The sequence below is a fragment of the Artemia franciscana genome, chromosome 10 (assembly GCF_032884065.1).
Source record: "Artemia franciscana chromosome 10, ASM3288406v1, whole genome shotgun sequence".
NCBI lineage: Eukaryota > Metazoa > Arthropoda > Branchiopoda > Anostraca > Artemiidae > Artemia > Artemia franciscana.
The window spans coordinates 8,605,813-8,622,014 of record NC_088872.1 but is presented as its reverse complement, the minus strand read 5'-3'; the positions used below and the strand labels follow the sequence as shown (position 1 = coordinate 8,622,014).

General features: G+C 33.6%; 1 protein-coding gene across 11 annotated transcripts in view; it reads right to left on the bottom strand.

Annotated features, from left to right (window-relative positions):
- LOC136031740 (RNA-binding protein 4.1-like) overlaps positions 1-15,756 on the bottom strand; it is a 52,705-nt gene extending 36,949 nt beyond the window's left edge. For 10 of the 11 annotated variants that reach the window (XM_065711447.1, XM_065711451.1, XM_065711454.1 and 7 more), the window contains exons 1-5: positions 15,566-15,756; positions 9,284-9,434; positions 7,142-7,375; positions 4,731-4,951; positions 1,373-1,738 (exon numbers count right to left, since the gene is read on the bottom strand). In XM_065711447.1, coding sequence (XP_065567519.1) covers positions 1,373-1,738; positions 4,731-4,951; positions 7,142-7,375; positions 9,284-9,427 — 965 coding nt within the window. In that variant the 5' untranslated portion in view covers positions 9,428-9,434; positions 15,566-15,756. Of the gene's footprint in view, positions 1-1,372; positions 1,739-4,730; positions 4,952-7,141; positions 7,376-9,283; positions 9,435-15,459; positions 15,479-15,565 lie in introns of those variants that run through there. The other variant, XM_065711457.1, reaches the window with a different exon arrangement.
- Between the last annotated feature and the right edge of the window lie 446 nt (positions 15,757-16,202).

The window sequence follows — 16,202 nt, the reverse complement described above, 5'->3', positions numbered from 1 at the left end:
AAATGACGACCAGGGCATAAGTAAAAAAAAAAAAATATCTATATATATAAAAATAAGTTGTCTGTAGATCTGTGGATCGTGGATCAGGTGACGTCACCTGAAAAAACTGGATCAGGTGACGTCAAAACTGAAAAAACTAAAAAAAGGCAAAAACTACAAAAAAAAATAAAAACTAATAAAAAAAAATACACCGGGATACAAATGACGACCGGGACACAGGGAATATAAATGACGACCGGGACACAGGGACACAACTACAACGGGGACACCGGGGGAAACAGGGGGATATAAATGACGACCGGGACAAAAAAACTAAAAAGAAAAAAAAAATAAAAACTAATAAAAAAACTAAAAAATCTAAAAATCTAAATAAGCTAAAAAAGAAAAAAAAGAAAAAAATAAAGGAGAAAAACAAAACTAAAAAACGAATGTATATACAGACCGGGACACCGGGATACAAATGACGACCGGGACACAGGGAATATAAATGACGACCGGGACACAGGGACACAACTACAACGGGGACACCGGGGGAAACAGGGGGATGTATATATATATATATATATATATATATATATATATATATATATATATATATATATATATATATATATATATATGGCGCGTAACGACTTACGCGCGCGGGGGGGCTTGGGGGGGGCGCGAAGCGCCCCCACCAACTAGGTGTTGGGGTGGCGCGAAGCGCCACCCCAACAGCTAGTATATATATATATATATATACATATATATATTTACATACATATATATATATATATATACATATATATATATATATATATATATATATATATATATATATATATATATATATATATATATATATATATATATATATATATATTATACGTATAAATTAAGAAAAGTCAGTAATTAAATTTTGATGAGACGCACATATGCAGTTATTTCTAGTAGCGAGTACCAAATTAAAAACAGATATAGGGCATATCTTTGGCACCAAACAGGTTATAGGGCATATCTTTAGCACCAAACACGTTAATAGGGTAGGTAAATACGGCACCAAACAAGTTAATAGGGTATGTTTCCATTAAAAATGAAATTATCTTTTGGAATCAACATAAATGAACGTCTGAACTTTTACGACGGGAAGTAGTGAGAAATTTAATCAATTAGTCTTGTTTCTTTATTCTCATTGTTCAATCTGGCAACATCGACCAAAATGGGGTACTGCCTTAAAATCTCGTAATTTAGAAATAGCATAAAGAAAAATCTCAAAAATTTGTGTTTTAGCAATTAACTTTAAGGCTTATAAATACTTTACCGTCGTATTAACTACACGAGAGATTAAAAAACGCATTTAAAAAATAATCAAAATATATTTAAAATTGCTTACCGTCCTCGACTAACGGGGCTTCGACCAACAGGGGGATAATCAGAAAATGAAGATCCACCATAGCCACCAGGCGGATAATCAGAAGTGAAGCTGTCGCTTGGCTCATATGGATAGCCTCCTACATCTCCATATCCAGGCCTTCCGTAATCATCATAAGAATCACGGTATCTATCCACTGAACCACCTTCGTAAAAGTCATCCTCATAGCGTCGCGAGTACATCTTAGCGGGGCCAAGAGGTAATGGAGAATCCATTCGACGCGGAGGGCCACGTAGGGGAGGGCCCCGAGCAGGTGGACCACCATATGCCGACGATCCTCCGTACCGAGGTGATCCACCGTAGACTGGAGGCGCGCCAAATCCTCCACTAAATAAAATATTTCAGATCATAAAAAGCATACGTAATTATAAAAGAAATAAGTACCAAACAATAAGGTGCTAAATTCGTTAAATTTATTTTAAACTGAAATATGTTTGTCTGCCAGCTGTGTCTTACTAGCTTCTTTTCTAATATGCTTTCTACTTAAAATCATAATCGTATACTTAATAGCTTCCTCAACATACATATTCTTATTGGTAATTATACCTTATAAAGTCAAATACGTGTTAATTTATAATCCGTCTAACTTGTATTGAAAAAACAGGATTCTACCCTTGAATATACATATATTTGAACGGTCAACTCATAAATAGTTGACATTTAACTTAAGGGGTGTCCACTTTAGTCGACATCTCACAACACCACGTGTGCCGCAGTCGCCATAACGCTTCCCATTCGTCACATGGCTTATATAATTTCTGCAAGTCCTCGGACAGTACAACCCCGAAAAAAAAAGGAACTTTTTAGTGCGAAAGGGATTTCCGCAAAATCGTTGAAGACATCATGCGTTCTATCGTCTTTATCATGTTGTCTATCGGCCTAAACTAAATTTTTCTTAAGCATTCGTTACCTCGCATGTCTCTTTCTGACCATTCATCCTCGTGACCAGTAGTTTGTTTCGTTTATTTTAGGATTCATGTCGACTTTTTTAGAGCTGAAACACGAGGCAATGAACAAGAAATCGAAATCCAATGGGGACTTCATTTTAATCACATGTGTGGCAATTTTTACTTACAAGAAAAAATGAATAAAACCATCAGTACTTAACAATACTATTGCCGATCCACTTAATAAAGCCAAAAGCATATTATACATTCTCCTTTAATAATATTGATATACATAAATATGAAAAGAGCAAAGGGTGAACACTACATCAGAATAAAAAAATCGAACACCCCAACCAAAGGTTAAATAATTAATTTACCCAACAGAGTATGATTAATGCCATTTATTTACAACCGTTTCACCCTATCAGAAAACACTTTTTCGAGTAAGGTTCATCTTCCCTTCCAAAAGTATGACTTTATGACAGACCTACAGCTGTAACTTACAACCAAAAGGACAATATAATTACATAATATTAATTTATTCCAGACCTATCTCTTCAAAGATCCAGAACTAAGATATTACTGGAAAATTCTCTTAGCGAATAGTACAGACTCCCTTAAAAACGGAAAACCCCTATTTTGCACCATTTATAGTTCATTTTCAATCTAGCAAGACATGCAAAGCAAAATTGAAAAATATAATTTGGAGATAGATGAAGCTAAATCTCGGAAATCAAAAGATAACTTGATTGCTATCTAATGTTCCAACATCAAAACCATAGGACTGCTTAAGCATAACCTAGGAAACAGCTTGCAGAAGAAACATAACCTTAATAAATGATTTTTAAAAACGTTGCTAAATATGGTATTAAAAGGATGAAGATTCTCCAGAGCCATTGTTGACGTCATTGCCGTCAAAGGATATTTATAGGGCGTCGAATCGAAGTTTCAGCTGCTGTATCTTTTTACAGGGACAAATTACAAGCTTGTTGCCTAATTTTGCTGCGGTGGGGATTGATCCCTGAGCCCCGTATTGTCAAGCTGAGTCAATCCACTATGCTACAACAAGCTGAATATAGAATTAGACGACTGAAAGTCTTTTACACCTTGACCTAATAAAGGATTGGTGGTTTTCATGGTTCTTAATTCTGCAGAAAACTTCAATGACACAAAAGTAGTGTGAATCAAATTAAAGAGAAAAATGTGAAAAAAGCAAAAAAGAGAGAAAAAATTGAATTACAGCAAACACGGCATTGATAATTGAATGCTCAACTATCAAATAATCCCGCAACCCGTTATAACCTACCACAAAAGCTATCTCAAAAACTTAGATGAAATGAGAAGTTCATTTACTTGCCTATAGTAAAATTTCCAGCAGCGCAAAATAACCGGATTCATGTTTGTTTATCAAAGGCTTATATGTTGGATATCAAAATCCAATCACACATAAAAACGAAGTGGAAATCTGAAATTAAACTTTTCAGCTTGTATTACTTCTGAAAACCAATAGAAGCTGAAAACTGCTTTCCAGCTTCTATTACTTAATTTCAAGATATACGGCAACGACACAAGGAATCCACGACACGGAACAGTACGCACACAAGGGCAGAACAGCTGAAGTTTATCTTGAACAGGAACATATGTGAAGAAGGTCTTCTCTTTTCTTATATTTTTTATGAATGCAAAATAGCTTTTTCATCTAATTAGCCGGTTAGATTTAGCTTTGTCCTCCCTCAACCATCCTCAAGGTTGGGATTCATCTTAGACGTCCATGTATGTCATTCAATGGTAGAATCTCTTCTTTTTGATAACAACATCAAGAGATTAATGAGAAAGAAAAAAGTTTAGCCCCCTCCCCCGCCTTTTCAGAATAATATGATATTTGACTCAAAACTTGAGCATGTGATATTAACGGAACTTCCTACATTCAATTCAGAATTAAAGCTTCAAATCAGGCTAACGATGTACCACAACAACGACTAAGTGTGTAAGAAGCAGAAATACATTAACAAAATATTATATTATGTATATATAAAATATTATATTATACATAATATAAAATATTATATATATTATAAATATACATTAATAAGAAATGTCATTAATAAAATATTTGCCTCTAAGCATTATTAATACATATACTGGAATAAATAGCAAATAACAAAATAACAAAACTGGAACGTGTTAAATAAACACTAGTAGGCTAGAATAGAGTGGATGATATGAAAAAAACTTTTTCGTTATGAAGAATGGAAAATTAAAATTAGTAAGCTATTAAAATGCGTAAATATGGGAAATTCAAAAACCAAATCAATTTCCCTATAGATCATCTTAATAAAAAAGTTCTTAGTACGTCCAAGTGGAACTATTTTCAATATAGTGTAATCATGTTATACTCGTGAGGGACAAGTTAACATAAAAAATGAACTTACGGGCCTCTGAAACCACTGCTGCGTCCTCCATATCTCTCGGCAGGACATTCTTTTGACCAGTGGCCACTTCGGCCACACTTGTAGCATTGATCTGATTGACCCATTCCTGGCTTGGTTCTTACCCGACTGGTTGAGAACTGGACGTTCAAAGGGTTGCCATGATAGTTGTAACTGTTCAATTCTCGAATGGCTCTATTGGACGGTTCACCCTTTTCCATGTGCTGAAACATAGAGCTAATTATGTTTCAATTTTGAAAACTAATCATAGATGTTGATCGTTTTTTCAATCAAGTGTTAACCAGCAATGTCGACAGCCTAACAGACTGCATTAGCATTAGTTTAAGGGTTAATTAATAACAATTCATTAAAATTAGGAAGTTTAGACAACCATGAAGGCTAAGTATCAGCTATTAAGAAAGTGAGGGCTTACTGCTGCAATCAATAATCAGTGCAAGGGCTGGATTTTACTCTTCCAATTAAATTAGCCCTCATCCTCACCAACATCCGAAATAGTTCTGACAGACTGCATGAGAGTTAGTATAATAATTATTTTATAACGATCAATCTAAATTAAGAACCCTAATCAAAACTTAGGTTAATTCAGGTGCATATTGTTCCAGACGACACCTTAGCAGATTTGGATGTAAAAACTTGAGCCGCAAAGTGAGATCATTTTTTTCCAGGTATTTCAATTAATACTTGTTATGGTGAATGCTAGCGAAAAAGTAATCAAAACAGAATGAATACATCCATGGGTAAATCATGTTTATTAATTTTTAGCAAAATGCAACAAAGTAACAATATGACTTAACCTATATTTATTGAAAGTTAAAAAGCTTGAAAATTCCTCAAAAGAGATCACTCGCAAAAAAATATGGCCAAGTTTAATTGAATTAGGAAATTGTGAGAGGCAAAACTGTAATTAAGAGTACTTCTTTGGCCTAGACATATGTACAGGCTAAATAAAATCCTTCATATTTGTTGTAGAATATAGATCAAATCCTAGAAACCATTTTGCAAGATTAGCAAAGAAGAGAAGACTAAACTGAAGTACAAAAAAAACAAAGGAAACGCATATCATTGATAACTTATGATTGCTCTTATCATAAAAATGGTATATTTGTTTGATGCTAGTTATTATTCTTTTTCTCCTAGAACTTGCCCGATTTATCTTATTAAACGAGTAATAGTTATCTACATGTAATTTTTTTCCGAATACGGGCACAGTAATTTTTTTTTTTTACAAAAATTGCATACTATACTTCTCCTGTGAAAAAAAATGAATCCAGATATATTAAAATTTTGGAAAAATTCGTCACAACACCCTTGATATTTTTCGTAAACCATCTGCTCATTGAAATTAGAGACCCATGAAGGTTGAATACCCTGAGTCGAGGTACGAGGAGTTTCAAAACATTTTTTTATCAGTTGGTTCCAAGCTTTTAGATAGACATTCCTCCTTGATAGCTGTGAAGACTGTTGGATTCTTAATGGCTTCGCATTGCCAACGCTATGCCATGTGGTAGAAAAATAACAAAAAAAGTTGCATACCAGGAAACAAAACAACAGGGAAAATTCGTGTAGGGCCTTAACTAATTTTAGACAACGTTTTTAATATGAATGACAAACATGCCCAGATGTCCAATATCGTAATGGTTTTACTTTCTACATTAAATAAAATGGAATTCAGATCTGGTTAGCGAAAGTTGTCGTCTTTCACCGAGCGAAACTTGGTCCCCTGGGGCTTTAAGCGTAAACAGACAGCATCGTCATTAAATGTAGAACAGTTATGTGAATCATCCTAACAAATCCTAATACACAGTAAGGTAAAATAACCCAGCAGAAAAATAGCAATTCCCCCAAATTTGACGCTATAACCATTTCATAAAACAGAAACAATAGACACAATCAAATAAAAGTACACTTGACTACATTGCCAAAAACAAATTCTGAGCATAATCAATATCCCAATAAAAATGAGATTTTACGAATTCCGAGATTTAGCTAACGCATGTTTTGAGCAAATCGAATTCTTCACTTTTTTGTGATTGTCTAAATATTTGCATGAAAAAATCTGATTGGCTTGAACTAGTGTTAGCTAAATCTTAATATAAGTAAAATCCTGTTGTGAATGAGGCCTTCAGGATCTGGGATGCATTCAATTTTAGAGGATAAACCTTTTCTTTGTTGAACTACACGAGTGAAGATTTATGGAACAATGCTAAGGGAAAATATTAAGTTACAGGCATAGGCTTTCCAAATGGTGTCCTTGCCATTTTGAATTACCGCTTCTGAAGTACGGCTGATACAAAAGTCAAGGACGAGCATGGGTGATTCCTGAATCTTAACTTTCACATTGACAGGTGTAACTAGTATGGCTTGGGTATAGGGCTAATAAAATTCTTACTTACCACAAAGGCAAAGTTTTTCAAAACGTCACATTCCATTACAGTTCCATATTTTTCGAACAGTTCTCTAAGTTCAGAACCATTGACATCATCTGGCAGGTTACCAACAAATATTTTTACTGATGGTACGTTTGATGGCCTGCTTGTTGAGGCTTCCACTCTCATATTTTTTCCTTTGATGAAATGTCCATTCAGGTCAGCAATAGCTGCTTTTCCCTCGTCTGCATTTCTCATATGCTAGAAAGAGGGAAACACTTAAGATTTGGTCAGTAAAAAAATACTATAAACAACAATAAGAATCATAAAGATCAGGGGAATAGTTGTAATCAGGATTCAAAGATCTTGGTGATTGAAAATTCATCATACAGTAAGAGAATAATTATCAGGATTGTGCCCTAGGTTTTCTTACCTGGACAAAAAGCGCATTCGCATAGAAATTACAACACATTTCTCTCCTTATTCAAAACTGCTAGTAAAAAGGTGATCATTTGAGATCCAAATGAGTGAAGTCAATAAATACTTTGCTATGAAAAACAACACAAATAATTTAAGGTATTGAATCTACTGTTGTTTCTTTTACGAAGAGAAGCAATAAATCTTTCCCAAAATCTATCTATTGATCTAAAAAAAGTAAAGACTCGTTTCACAACTCACAATTTCATAAATCATGCACAATTGTCTTTTATTGAATTTCACCTCCATATTAAGTTGAATTTACAGAGAAACTACATTAGAGTAGCACAAGAAATATATTTTAATGATCAGTCTCAGATTTTTAAAGCTATATCACAGGAATTTGAAAAGTTATATACAAATATTTTGCTGTTAAAAACTGAAACTCAATGCAAGAATTTCAATGGAAAACTTGCAAACGAATTTCAAGCATTAACGGATTGAAAAAAAAATAATAGCCATAGCCTAACTAAAATATAAGAAACAGCACCAAAGTTGAAATAAACCAAACAACTGTATTTAATTGGTTTCAGCCCTGTGTTAAGTTCAACTTGCAGAAAAACTTTATCAGAGCAACACAAGAAATCTATGTTTAAATGTTCAGTCTTCAATTTCTAAGGTAAGCTAGAAGAAATTCGGTAGTGGATCTTTACAACCCATACCCAAAAATCTAAAGATGATTAAATATACAAATGAAGTTTTTTTTCAATTATGAGTAAAAAAAAGTAACATTAACACCAGCAGAAATTATAATGAATTATGACAATAAATAAAACATTACTGTAAAGCGCGAGAGTTGAGGAAGGGGCAGCCACCATCACACACAGAATTATTTCTGTTCATTCTAAGTTTTAATGTTGCTCTTTTCTTTCAACTGAAAAACAATTTTTTTTATTTATTTAATTTCTCGCCGTTTTTCCAACTACACCAAGAAATCCTCCTTAGTAAAAATGTCCTCCAGAAACTGTTGCCCTATCGAAATATGCTCCCTGTAAAAAATCCCTCATGCAGAAAATATCCCCTGAAAACTTATGTTTGCTTCCCAACAGATGCTCTATGTAAACAATGGGCGTATTCCAGAACTTAAAGCTTTTGGGGAAAAAGGGCTAGTTTGCATCTTATTTTTTGGTCCCTTAAAAGGTAAGTAGACCTCTCTACTAATCTTCAAGGATCACTCGTTTGATAGCATCACCTATTGAAGAAACGGAAAAAAATTCATCTGTTATATTTCTTCGGGCAAAAAATACAAAATGCCATGATAGGAACTCAAGACCCATAATAGTTTTTGAATGTGCTGAATCTGGCGGTGAGATTTGAATAAGATAGCCTGACCTTTCAAGAGCGCTCCCCTTTCTCTTTAATCAGGCAAATTTTCTTAAGACTTGCAGCTTTTGATGAGTATCATTCAGCTTAATGAATTTTGTAAATGAAATCAGGATTAAAAAATGCACATTCATTTGATGTATTAATTACTGTAAAAATTATTTTTAGTTTTGTTACTATTGGGCTTACCTGCTATTTACTTACCTTTTGTTACCTCAGACTGTTCAAAAATGGATTATTTAATGAAATTAAATCCATATTAAATAGGAAGTAGATACAAGATACATGAATCATGTTTAGAATTTTCTTTTCAACTACTGAGAATTACTTGTGTCAGTGATAAATTCAGCAACAGAAAAAAAAACTTACCACAAATCCAAAACTTCCAACAATGTCACATTCAACAATTTCACCATATTTCTCAAAGAGCGGGCGTACATCTTCATTGCTCACACCTTCAGCTAGGTTGCCAAGAAAAATCTTAAAAGTTTTTCCTCTGTTAGGAATTGGCATCTTGGGCCTAAAATTACAACATTTTTGTTACATTGTTATATAATTAATAGTCAACAAGTTTAAAAGTAAGATTTAAGTGGGGAGAAGTTCAAAAGACAAGTCAGCAAGGAAGGGGGTGTCAAGACATAACAAGAAGATTAAAGCCTGTTTTTGGAGGAAAAGAACTTCAGACCTACCACAGGGTATTCTTAATACTCCTCTAGATATACTTCAAATGCATAAACTAAAATTCAGATTTACTTTGTCAATAGAGCCTGCTATACCATAAATTGAGGGATCTGCCTTTTTTGTCCTTCATTTAACCAACATAAATAAAGAGGAGGGGGTTGCCAACATTAGTCAAATGAAGAGATCAGTTTTGAAGATCTTGACTTTCAGCCAAAGATTAGGCTCCACCTTCTCCATGAAAAATTCTGTCTAGAAGGTAAAACATCTATTAATTTATACCAAACATATGAACCTATACAGCTTCATATTATATATTTTAGTATTTGAGTACCTTGATTTCCTGTGGCTTGTTGCAAAGAATGAATGTTCGGCTTTCATCCCAAAGTCTTCATGATGGTTTAGTTAGGTTTTCGAAACTATTTCTATTTTTGTATTGACCAGCACAGCCGTCAGTGAAATAATGAACTTGGTTTATTTCGGGATGATTTTCTTTCAGCCATTTCGAAATTTCTTTTTGTACATAATTCACAAAACAAGTGTCATGTTGTAAATCATCACTTATGAAACAATGGTTGGAAATTAAAACTTTATCATCCTTTTTCAAGTAGAGTCCAACTGGATGAATTGTGCATCCACCTCTGTTCCAGTGATAACTTTGAATTTCATTTTGAATGGTGTAAGAATAATTTTCACTGAAATCCATTATTACAATTGCTGTATTCAAAGGCGGATCTTCTTTAAGCTTTTTGAAAGTTTTAGACTGTGATTTTGTAATATATGAATGTGGGATTAGGTTTTCTACAGATTTGCTCAAAAAGAAATAAAGCCTTCAATGCTGATTGATTGCTTAACCATTTCTGTCCTGCCATTATTAACCCATTGGCTTATAATTATTTCTTCTTCTAAATCACAATCTTCGCTCAATTTTGCAGTTAAGTATTCAATCAGGGCATCATCAGATGGACAGTTGTCACAATGGCATAGCATACACTCACTGTTTTCAACATTACAAACCAACATCTTGATCAAATCTTTGTAACTTTCTTCAATTTTTACAGCATCTAGTCACAATTTCACATTCTGGTGTATGTTGCATACACATACTGTATGGGTACCTGCTGACCCAGCAAGGACACACATTTTGGTCTTATACTGCAAAATTTCGAGAATCCTATTTACAAGTTGGGGCATTCCCATTTAAAACAAGAGTAAAGCTCTCTCAAATTACTGAGAATAAGTCTTTTTTGTCTATAAATATTTTTTTTAATGCTCACTTTATCTTTTGCTCCAGGTAACACTCTTGAATTCTCATCACTTTGGTAAAAGTCTGTGACAAGTTTAACTGTGTTTTTGGAGTGTGTTACCTTTTTTAGGGTCAGGGATAGCTAGGATACCTTTCTCTTGTTGAAGTTTTCTTGCTTGTTTTACTATATATTTGGTCACCTGAAATTCTGTAGCAACTTTTTTCTGGCTCCAAAGTCAGAATCTGGACTTTTTGGGATCTCCCAACAGGCATAAGTTTTTCTTTTAAAAGGCCCACAAGCCTATCAAAATCTTCTGCTTTTTTGATAAAATTTCTTTTGTCTTCTTTTTCATCTTCTGATATTTCAATGTCATAATCTAGAGCTTTGGAGATTTTTTTTCTTTACTTCTTTTGTTACTTTTTCAACTTTTCTTTTGTAATACAATCCCTTACTGTGATGGCAAATTATGAAGTTTAATAGGAGTTAAACCCAAATCATCTAAGGCTGCATTTGTTTGTGAAAGGGACATTTCTAGGTGTAAGGGCATTTGTTTGTGAAAAGGACATTTCTAGATTCAAACAAATCCAATTCAATCATTAGTTTGTCATCAGATTCATTTTCAGTGATTTTAGTTTTTTCTTCACAGAAGTTTTGACATGAAGGGCATATCTTTTGTCCAGGTTTAATAAAAATATTTTTTCACACAATTGTTTTGAAAAACTTAAATACATTTCTTAGCGACTTTTTTATTGGCTTTTTGTGTTTTTTTAATGGATCTATGCATACTGTTTGATATTTTTCAAACACATTCAGAAAGTAGTAGCTGTGATGGGAACAAACATTTTTAAATTCAATTAAATCAATTCCAGATCTAAGTTGAATTAATTCTTTTTCTTCCTTGGTTAATTCTGATACAGATTGTAATTTTTTAGAAGGTGTATAAGTTGTCTGAAAACAGTCTGATTGTTTAAATAGTCCAATGCTACAAACTTGAGGATTTGTCATTTTGATTTCCACTTACCCCATTTTGAAGTCCAAGAAGAAAAATAGGTACAACCTGTAACTAGCCTATTCACTTAGTTTTACACAATCATTGAGTCAGAGAAAATTGACTTTTGTTGATTTCCAAATTAAAAGGTGCATCTTTACTTCAAAACTAAATAGTTTTATTAAAAAACATTTAATGGAAATCACATAGTTATATACTGAAACTGTTATGTTTTGCTTTTCACTTTTAAATAAAATTAGAAATCACAATCACTGCACAAGAAGTTTGCACTATAGGTCTTCACTCACTCAAAGCAAGATTTAAACTGAGGCAGTGTTCAGTGGTTAGCTGTAGAGCTAGGAGCATGAACCAACATGAAAGGATCCTGTTTAGACAAGATAGATGAGTCACACAGGATGTGTAAATATTAGTGCTTATAATGTCTCTTATAAATCTTTGTCATGTCTTAGTTCTGACCCCTTTGTAAACTTTGAAAGTAGGTTAAATACATAATTAAGTTCTCAAATTCTGTGAAATTCCCACTTCCTAAATGACCAGATTAATATTATGAATTCTCAGTATTTGCAGTAACTGACAGATTAAACTAGATCAGTTCCTGTCACATGCTTTGATGTTTATTTCCTTGATTTAGTGAATATAACCCACCCTTTTAGAGTGCTTTATTCAGTTCTTATTCTGTTTCTGGTCCGCAAAAGCGGGCGTGGGTTTAAATCAGGGGAGTTAAGGGCTGACATGGTGGAAAGGAGTTCCACACATGGGATATATGCCGACAGGTCGGAAAAGAGTTCCATGCCTGAGAAAATAGTAGATAATAAAAGAATAGAATAATTTTTGAAAAAGCCATACATCTTTTTTGTTTATCTGTTAGCCTGTGTATCTAGGAGTATGTAAAAAAAATATGAACACTCTACCAGGTCTGAGACCTGAGATATTGCAATTTTAGTAAATCCCAACAATGGTTTACAAATATAAAAAAATTTATGATTATAATATTTTTATTATTTTTTGGAGTTGAGATAGGTTAGTGAATGTATTTTTTTTCTTATCTTAAATATATTAATTAAATATTACATGGTGATATCTCAAATAGTTTTCAAGATATTAATTTTTTAAGCTACAAGTTACATTGCAAGATGCAAAATCCAAGGCCTAAAATCACGTTAAATTAAGAAAATTAAAGAATTTGTAGAAAAAAAAACTATAAGAGATAGAGAAATAAAATTTGATATTTATCAATAGGATAGCAAATGCAATAATTGTGCCAAGTTTCATCAAAATCTAAAGAGGTGGGTTTCAAATTAATTATTTACTGGGTGATTTGACATGGAATGACCCTACATCAAGAAGACATTCATTAATGATGAGAAGATTTGAATGGATCTTGGCAGCATAACATAAAAACAGATTTCTTTTTCCCATCTTTAAGAATATATCAATTTTATCACAACTGCAAATGAGTTGGAATTTAAAAAAAAATATGCTATTCATTTCAAATATGATATTTCAATATATTGTATATTTTTTCTAATGTCTTTTATCCTCAGGGCTCATGATGTGTTACTAACTGAAGTAATTTGTCCCTGCTGTCAGACCCCCTGTTTGCACTATACTTTCCCATCAAATAATGTTTGGATGTGCAATAACTCTGTTTGACTCCCATATTCAAAAAAGAAGAAACAATGCATCTTCTCTGTGAGTGATGGGAAAGGAAGTTTTCTACATTGCATCAAACTTCCACCAAACAAAGCCCTCATGTTCATTGCTCTTTTATTGACTGACATGTGGGAGTGTCATTCAGCAATGCTAGAACTGGATATTACCCCAAACACAAGTGTGGACTAGAGGTCATGGTGTAGTGAGGTGATTGAGAATTGGGTAGGACACCAGGAGCCAATAGGAGTTGAGGGTATTGTTGTTGAAATAGATGAAAGTATGTTGGCTTGAAGAAAATATAATAGAGGGGGGCCTCTCAGCCAGGTTTGGGTATTTGGGACACTAGGAGCCAATAGGAGTTGAGGGTATTGTTGTTGAAATAGATGAAAGTGTGCTGGCTTGAAGAAAATATAATAAAGGGGGGCCTCTCAGCCAGGTTTGGTTATTTGGAGGAATCAAGAAGAAATTTAGCATTTCTTTCTTAGATGGTGGTAAGACTCTAAGAAGGGATAAAGAAACTAATCCCTCTTTTACAAAGATACATAAGGCTGGGTTCAATAATTATGAGCAACTGCTGGACAGTATACTCTAGTCTGTAACAACTCAGCTTTACTCACCACCAGATTAATCATTCAAACACCTTTGTTGACCCTGAGGATGTGACCATCCACACCCAATGTATTGAGAGGCTAGGGCTCTCTCTTAAGAAAAATTGCAAAATGTCAGGGATGAGGAGTCTGTGTTTGAAGCAGTATATTGCTAGATTTCTCTTCCTTGAAACCTATGATCCAGAAGAGTGCCTGCATTACTTTTTTATTGAAGAAAAACGCTTTACCCCCCTGGATCAGAGCCCTCACCTTCTAGAGTAGTGGAGGCTGAAGCCCACCAAGAGGCATATTCTGATAAGGATTTGGATATCCAGCTGGTTTCAGTTTCTGAGATTGTTTAACTGTAATAATGAAGGTAATCATCTTTTTTTTACTATTAAAATTGTTGCTTCATTCAATTTTTGGTAAAATTCTAGATAATTGACTTCTTGCTATCTCGGAAAGGGTTTAGGTTAGGAAAATGATACTTTCAGGGATGACTCTACAGGCTAAAAATATGTCCCGGGAAGGTGTTTTAAAGTACCCACCTCAGCTCCTTCTCCCTCTAGAGGGCTCTTTTGTAAAAAAAATGACTGAAAACACATACTTTAATTGAAATTTTGGCAACAAGAAAGAAAATGCCATAACATTGGCAAAATTTAGTTATCCAATTTAATCATGGAAAATCAATGCTTATGGATAATAGAACATTAAAAAATGGATTTATAATGAAACAGTAAGTTTGAGACCAATGTTGTACCCCATGTTTAGGTCATTTTTAAGAGCTCAAAAAGTGCTTAAATCTGAATTTGAGGTAGAAGCAATTATTATATTTGTAAAGAACATAAAAAAGCCATAAAGTGATATATTCACTTTATGCAAAAGCCATTTAAATGATTTGCTATAAATTTACCAAATTGAGTTTCAGATCAAGAATCCATCACATGTATTTTTCAAAATGAGTAATTTACCAGTGGAATGAATAGACAGACTCTACTGACAGCACTCCTTCCACCCAGTCTTTAAAACAACTTGACAAGGAGTGGGAGAAGAAGCAGTGGAGGTTCACCTGGATATCATTAACTCAAGAGCTTTACAGGTCCAGATGACCTTAAAGCTCTCAAATGGATTAGGTTGAGGTATCTTTCATAAACATGTGCAGAAGCAATGTAATTTTAATACTCCCACTCTCTAGAAGGGAATGATACGAATTTGGTAAACTAATTTTAAACATTCTGAAATAGATCAATTTTCTGACTAACTCTGATGGATAGCCTATTGGTCTTCTATAATAGCCTATCTTGAATGCTTTACACAGACAAACAGTAGAGAATCCAGTAAGCACAACCTTAGAGAAATTGGATTCATTACCTATTTCAGAAATATAAACTATGCCTTTTTAAATCATGAATCTACCACTGGTGACGCAAAATGTCATACAGTAATCAAGATGAAATTGGATAAAAGTATTACTTACTCACTATCGGATTCCCTTAGTAGTAATTTCTTCTCGAAGTTTCAAAGCAACCAACAATTTTAATTGGTAGCATTAGTTTCATCAATGAGAAGCAATATAGATGTCAGAGAAGATTGAGAAAGACGACTTATTGCAGACCAGAGACAAATGTATGTGATACAAACGTCCAGCTTAAATAATTTATGGTACCATTCAACTTGGTGCTTGTGCTCATCTGTGCTCAGTTTCTTAGGCTTATAAAGTGCATTAATGTCATCACACATAGCCTAATGAAACGCTCATACCTGAATCTTTATAACAAGGTAAGATAGCGCACACAGACCATATACATCTGTATCATGTACTTTTAGAGGTGGAAAGTCTGAAAAAAAGTCTTATGTTCCAAGAAATTTCACACTTTCATATTTTTCTTGAATTTCGACCTCTTAGACGAGTAGCTCGGAGTAGATCACATATTTCTCTTTAATTAAATTTGAAGAATAAAATATTTTCTTTCTAAATATTTATATAGCATTACATTGAAAATACACTATATTCAAACAAAGCGGGGCGTCTGAAATTTTGGAAACATACCTCAGTTGATTCACTTTAAGCATGCGGACAAAATTTCATTTTACTGTTTTTACTTCTCTGGAGC